This window comes from Microtus ochrogaster, unplaced genomic scaffold (assembly GCF_000317375.1).
Source record: "Microtus ochrogaster isolate Prairie Vole_2 unplaced genomic scaffold, MicOch1.0 UNK35, whole genome shotgun sequence".
In the NCBI taxonomy this organism is placed as follows: Eukaryota; Metazoa; Chordata; class Mammalia; order Rodentia; family Cricetidae; genus Microtus; species Microtus ochrogaster.
Window position 1 is genome coordinate 1592577 of NW_004949133.1, and position 7174 is coordinate 1599750.

The following is a 7174-nucleotide window of genomic DNA, read 5'->3' on the forward strand; positions in this document are numbered from 1 at the left end:
CCACTGCCAAGGCTCGGTCATAGTCAAGGGAGTAACTTTTCTTCAGCCGCACATACATGAAGAGGATGCTGCCATAGAAGATGAGAACGACAGTGCGGTGGGAGATACATGTGGAGAAGGCCTTCTTTTTGACTGCAGCAGAAGGAATCCTGAGCTCTTTGAAGATTATCTGCAGGAGCTCAGAACCTGAAGAAATGTGGACAGGATCTTGCAGTTTACAATAAAATCTACCATAACATTGATTTCAAAATTAGAAGACCCTGTTGATAATGTGAATAGTGAGAAGATGCAGATGACTTTCTTTACCAGGACAAGCAATGATCATTTTATTAGAAAACTGGAAAGGCAAACAACCAAGACTATGAAAAAACCTTACATTTACGTACTAATCTTATTTTGTTTGCTTTAGAACATATGCAGATGATGAGATATTTTGAACTGGCATGGGTAAACTCACATTAGCTTTTGAGAACAGAACATTTTCTTAATGGCATCTTTCATGTCTTTGTTCCTCAGGCTATAGATTATAGGATTGAAAAATGGGGCAAGGACAGCAAACATTAGTGCGATGATCTTCTCCAGTATTGGCTGGAACGTGACAGAGAAGCGTAAGTACATAAGAGCCACACTGCCAAAAAAAAGCAGGAATATGGTGATGTGGGCTGAGCATGTGGAGAATGCCTTCTGCCGGCTCTCACCAGATGGAAACCTCAGGATCACTGTGATGATTCTTAAATAGGAAAGGGTGATGATAGAGACACAGGTCAGGATGGAGATAGCATGGATGACATCTTCAGCCAGAATCATAGACGTGTCTGCACACGCCAAGAGAAGTACAGGTTCTAAATCACAGAAGAGCTGGTGGATATGATTGGGGCCACAGAAGGGCAGAGTAGATATCCACACAATCTCTGGGAGGAGCATGATGAAGCCGAGGATAAAGGAGCCTGTGCAAAGCTGTGTGCACAGCTGTGGAGTTATGATGATTGCATAGCGGAGTGGGTTACAGATGGCAACGTATCTGTCAATGGCCATTATTGTGAGGACCAAACCTTCTGTGACTCCAAAGGAATGGAAAAAATACATCTGCAGCAGGCAACCAATGAAGGAGATGATTTTATCTTTGCTGACTAGGTTGTAGAGCATTCTGGGAATGGTCACTGTGGTATAACAAATCTCCAGGAAGGAAAAGATGCTGATGAAACTGTACATGGGATTGTGCAGACGGACATCCAGTTGAACAGCCAAGAAGATCATGGAGTTTCCAACAACAATGAACATGTAAATACAAAGCAGAAGGACGAAGAACAAAAGGCCCCCATCCTCAAACTCAGGGAAATCCGAAAAAAAGAATTCTATCACCTTTGTCTGATTCTCTTTATCCATATTTTCAGCATTTATTAGCTGGCTGAAGGAATAAGTACAATCAGCACTCAAATAAAAGGAAAAATATACAAAACTTTAACTATGTAAATATTCTCAATATTAAACCAATTAAACAAAATATATTAAACTGCTATCAGATTTGTAAATTTTTTGCTAAGTATATTTAGTTGTCAGCTATTCTGTTTTTTTAAATAAACAGTTGACTTTAGAAATGTAAATTGGTATGCACCGCTGACTGTCGGTGTGATAGTGTAGAAGCTGCCTTTTACTACATAATCTAAGGGAAATATTTTAAATAAATGTTATTTTTAGATACAACCAGTATGATATTAATTTAGCTAAACCTGTCCCTCATTATGTCAAGAAAAATGGCTTTGGTTGCAGAAAAGTGAACAGAAATGTGTGCTATCAAGAAGCAACCATATATGGAAAATAATATTTGATGCAAAATTGTTTAACCAAGATCTGATAGAATACCTTCTTAAGTGTACACACATCTGGCTGATGAGCGTTTCAGTCTTGTGCTTCTTCATGAGAGGGAGATTCATCAGCCTATTTTAACAGAAAGTTACCTTTTCTACTTGGGAGAGTATTTTTTCTAACACATTGTCTTTGACAGAAAATTTCATTCATTCCACTAACTTAAAGCTGGAAAATAGTGAGCATCTAACTCAGGTTTAGTGGTGTCTCTAGGAGTATTTGCTACAATACTTTACATGATGGAAGTCCAAACTGTGTCTTTAGTCAAATTCAATTGTTTGACATTGCAAGATCTGAAGGCTGGACCTGGAAAAAGGGCAAGCTCTGGATAGCCACCCAAAACAACCACTTATCTGGGAGCTAAGGCACAATGCATCCACCCACAAGGGAGTGCAAGCATGTGCCAAAGATTTTGCTTGTTTTCTAGTGATCTTGTAGAACATTAAATCTACAGTTCAATACTATGAAAATACTATGACAAATAAATTCCTTTTTGGTATTTCTTCATGAAAACTTTTTCCCTTAAAAAATGATGTTTATATTAAAAGTAATCTATGTTCTGTTTATTTTCTTATGCTATTACTGAGATTCTTCACTTAATATGTCTTGGTCCAGTTCAATACCTCAGGTAACTGAGGCAAGATTTCTTAAATGCAAAAGTGATTTGCTAAAATATTGCATGGGTGAGGGCTATCTAAGACTCCAAAGCTTGCTTCTAAGCCAAAAAAGTAATGAGAAAGCATGGGTATTCTTAAAAAAATTTTAATGTCCCTACCTTTTGAATTTATGATCTGGTTATCTTACTGGTCTGCAGTAACATGATATATGTATAATTGTACAGTGAGTCAAATTACTCTGTCAATAATATAATTTACAACCACGATATTGAAACCTGAAGTAGGAAAAGGGAAGAATTATACAAAAAAGTATTCCTCTATTCTCTGGTGAAGAGGAACAACCAGAATCTCTACTAGTAAGCTACAGTCATTGTCAGGGGTTTCTTTATTCCTGGGTATCTTTCTTAACTCTGATATATAACATATAGGCATCCTAGACTACAATTGAGTCCATGATTAAGAAGTGATAATAAATGCCATAGATGCAATATCATGGCTTAAATTTAATAAATTATTTCTCTATGTATTTGTGATGATTTTTCTGTAGTCAAAGAATACAACCAACCCCACAAAGCCTCCATACCTGAGCTACAGTCCCCCTGCCTCATGCACTGGCATGACCTCAACAATGACTCTGGAGGTCTTTTCGTCTTATACTCACTTCTTCCAGAAACCTCTTTTTCCCCAAATATCTTGATTATTTTTGTAGCCCAACAAATTGGAAGATTATAACTACTACACACTAGGTTTCTTAGGGGATAAACAGCGGGAAAAGGCTTTATTTTGACATGCTTCCCAGGGCTTAGGGAAAAGCTCTTATACCCCAAGTGCCTAATTAGGGAACTCTGTTCCATGCTTCCATTTCACAAAGACTCCATCCCTATGGGAACCAAGGATTTGACATCATGCTTGATAGTAGAGGACAGGAGACAGATGATTTGTTTTCTCAATGGGCTATGAAAGAATTGTTTCTATTACACAATGTCAGGCAGACTAAGGCAGAGGATGAATTAGAAACAAAAGGAGTGAAGCTCAGAGTCTCTGGCTCATAGCCCTTACTGTCTTTATGCACTTGCATGAGCCTTTCCAGCAGCATGTGAGGATATCACAATTCTGAAGCATATGACATAGATATGATTTCAGTAGGACTTCTTCAGGAAGATTCAAATGACGAGGCCTTTAGAGGACAGGTGATGTTCTCACTGAGATATGTCACATTTTATTGATTTCTTCATAACGTGTACATAAAATGTGTATTGATAAGCACACATGAGCAAGCCCCTAGAGAGATAGAAAAAGTCCATCATAGAGTGGGTAGAAAATAAAAGTAGATGAATATATTTACTTTCAATTATTTTCTTAAATTTTAAAACTAATATGTACAGAAGGATAACGTTGGACAAAAATCAAATGAATAGCACATTAATATCTTCTTCTCTTATGAAAATATGTTTATCACAGGAATGAAAGCTTAATCGTCAAACGTAATGGTAGCAGTGGGCAAGACAGGAAACAGCATTTGAAAAATATTTTCTAATTAAAAATTCCTTAATGGTGATTTATGTAAAAAATTGATACTGAGTACTAAGATTTTTAGAAGTTTATTTCTGTTCAAGACCCTCTATAAGCATTTGATGGATAAGTTAACCAAGTTTAAAGCTTATGTAGCAACCACAGGCAACCACACTCTGCCTTCATGACAGTTTTTCTGCAAGGAGTTTTACCATCTGCTTGTGTTCTCAGACTTGTGTCTTTTCCCATGCAGAGATAGTGCTTCTACAGGTGCCTTGTTATCTGTGAATCCCTAAGCATCCCCTCTCTACTTTACATAGGATCATTGCACAGGATTGTTCATTAGGCATAGTTTTATAATACACTATTCATTCAAAATTTTTTGGGGGATTTATTTATGTTAATATATTTAGCTCCAGCTTTGAAATAAAAGAATTTCTGTCTCCTGACAGTGAAGCAGGTAGGTTGACTGCAGATCTTCACGTTTCCTGCTCTTACAGATTCAGTCTCTCAATCTTTTCCCTGACACTATTGCAAACCTTCTGGTGTGACCTCTCTTCACTTTCTGGCCCCATTGCAAGGAGCCCAAATAAGCAAATCCTGGTGAAACACTCTGCTTTCCTCTCTCTTGTGAATTCCCTCAGATCCCTTGCCTAATCCTACTCCTAAATGCCAGTAACAATTTTCATCAAAATCATGGAAGAAAATTTAGCTAACCTAAAGAAGATGCATATAAAGGTACAAGGATCATACAATGTACCAAATAGACTGGACAAGAAGAGAAAGCTCCCTCAGTACATAATAATCAAAACACTAAACAAACAGAACAAAGAAAGAATATAAAAACAACAAGGGGAAAACATAATATAAAAGTGGACCTATGAAAACTATACCTGACCTCTCAATGGAGACCCTTAAAGACAGAAGGACCTGGATAAATGTACTGCAGACTCAAAGAGACCACAGATGCCAGTCCAAACTACTATAACAAGTAAAATTTTTGATCAGCATATATGTATAAAATGAGACATTTCATGATAAAAGTCAAACTTAAGCAATATCTATTTATAAATCCAGTACTACAGAAAATACTAGAAGGAAAACTCCAATGTAAGGAGGCTAACTACACCATGAAAATAAAGGGGAAAAATCAGACCAACCAAATCAAACATGAAAAAACACACACCCTCCACAACCATCATCCCCACCACCACCACTAAACAGTAACAGAAATAATATTATCCAGATGAACCTTTATTGTACAGGATTGTTTGATGTCCTTCAATGGAAGAATGTGATGGAGGAAAGTCATTGGCTAATAAAAAAACTGCCTTGGCCCATTTGATAGGCCAGCCTTTAGGTGGGTGAAGTAAACAGAACAGAATGCTGGGAGGAAGAGGAAGTTAGGTTAGACGCCATGCTGCTGCTCCTCTCCAGGGCAGATGTGAGGAAGCTCTGACCCAGGATGGACGTAGGCTAGAATCTTCCCGGTAAGCGCACCTCGGTGCTACACACATTAATAGAAATGGGCCAGGCAGTGTTTAAATGAATATAGTTTGTATGTTGTTATTTTGGGGTATAAGCTAGCCAGGTAGCTGCGAGCCGGGCTGTGGGAAGAGGCCTGCAGCTCCCTCAACAGAATGGCTGCCCAACGTGTGGACAACTGCATTCACAGAAAGCCTGAGAAAGCTTGGGAAAGAATAGAGTAAAGCATGTTTTCTTGTTAGCAGCTATTTCTTGGGTCTGCTCTGCTTGCTAGAAGCAAGCAAGCACTCTCATCTAAGAGAGGTTTCCTGACTCAGCTTTAGCTGCAAGACCCTGCAGCTCTTAAGAGGTCCTGCCACGAATCACTTAAATGGTGTTGATAAAAGCCAACTGAATGCTTGTTTGTTTTCAGCCATAGCAGGAAAAAAAGGTCTGCTGTTTTAAAATGCCAGTTTTCTGGGATGTCATGCCAGGGAAAACTGACTCTTTCAAGCAGGTGGTCCTGACTATGGAGCCTTTGAGTGTTGCTTAATACTGTTGCAGCTTGCTTGCTGACAAGGACCTTGAAACATTGTAGAGTTGTGGCAATGAACACGGAGCCACAAGGCTGGAAAAGCAGAAAGCTAAGGAATGGACTGGATCTAGCTGGCAAAGCCACGGCTTTAATCCTGCCCATATTGCTCAGTAATTTAAAGGTTCATGTCATCAGAAAAAGAGAGATACAGTAAAGAGAGATTAAAAAACAACAACAAAAAAACCTTTAAATGATTTACAGTGCGTTAAAAATATATTCAGGCTAAAAGTTAAAGTTCTTAAAGTAAAAAAAAAGGAAGAAAGAGAGTAGTTGGGTGTGGTAGTACACACCTTTAATCCCAACACTTGGGAGGCAGAAGGAGATTGACCTTTGTGACTTCAAGGTGTGGTAGCATACATCTTTAATCCCAATGCCTGGGAGGCAGAGACAGATAGATCTCAGAGTTTAAGGACAGCCTGGTCTTCAGAGTTATTCCTGGACAAAGATATACAGAGAACCTGTCTCAAAAAGTAAAAATAAATGAAATAGAGGTTAAAATAAAGCCACACAAAGATGGACAATACACAGAGAATATTGATACTGTATGCTATTATGCTCTCTTTGAATTGTTTGAATGCTGAGAAAAGAGCAACATATGCTAAAAGATATTTATTTATAAATGCTGCTTAACTAATCCAACGTAGATATTTTGAACATACCTTGACTTTAAAATTTGGATCTAAGGACATGATGCTTTGGAAAGGAGTTTCTTCCTTTGTTTTCACAGAGGATGAGACCCTGTGGATTGTTTCTATTCCAATATGATATGAAGGACCACACTCCCCTGAAAGGTTGCTGTTAACACCCTCAAAAAATTACTTCATTCAATTGATGACTGAGATGAACCTAGCACACAGGTTATACCCTGAAATATCTGATTAACAGCGCCACCATACAGCAGGAAGCAGTTTGGAGAGAAATAACTGTGCCCATATTCCCAAATATTGTTTATAAATGTTCTTTTACGTTTAAAGGGGGGTATGATATAGGTATAAATAATTTACATTGATATGGATTTTGCTTTAGTGATTTAAATTTAAGGTCAATTTTGTTATATGTATATGTGTTTCTGATCTTGATTAAGGTATTGTGATTATGTAGTTCATTTAAAAATGTAATG

At 37.8% G+C, this 7174-nt stretch overlaps 1 protein-coding gene across 1 annotated transcript; it reads right to left on the minus strand.

Moving 5' to 3' along the window:
* Positions 1-453: 453 nt before the first annotated feature.
* On the minus strand, positions 454-1386 carry LOC101999850 (olfactory receptor 6K3-like). Its single transcript, XM_005368595.1, has one exon. It carries the CDS (start codon positions 1384-1386, stop codon positions 454-456), a length of 933 nt encoding a protein of 310 aa, XP_005368652.1.
* Between the last annotated feature and the right edge of the window lie 5788 nt (positions 1387-7174).

Coding starts and splice junctions, on each gene's coding strand:
- LOC101999850 (XM_005368595.1), bottom strand. CDS start 1,386: ATGGATAAAGAGAATCAGACAAAGGTGATAGAATTCTTTTTTTCGGAT.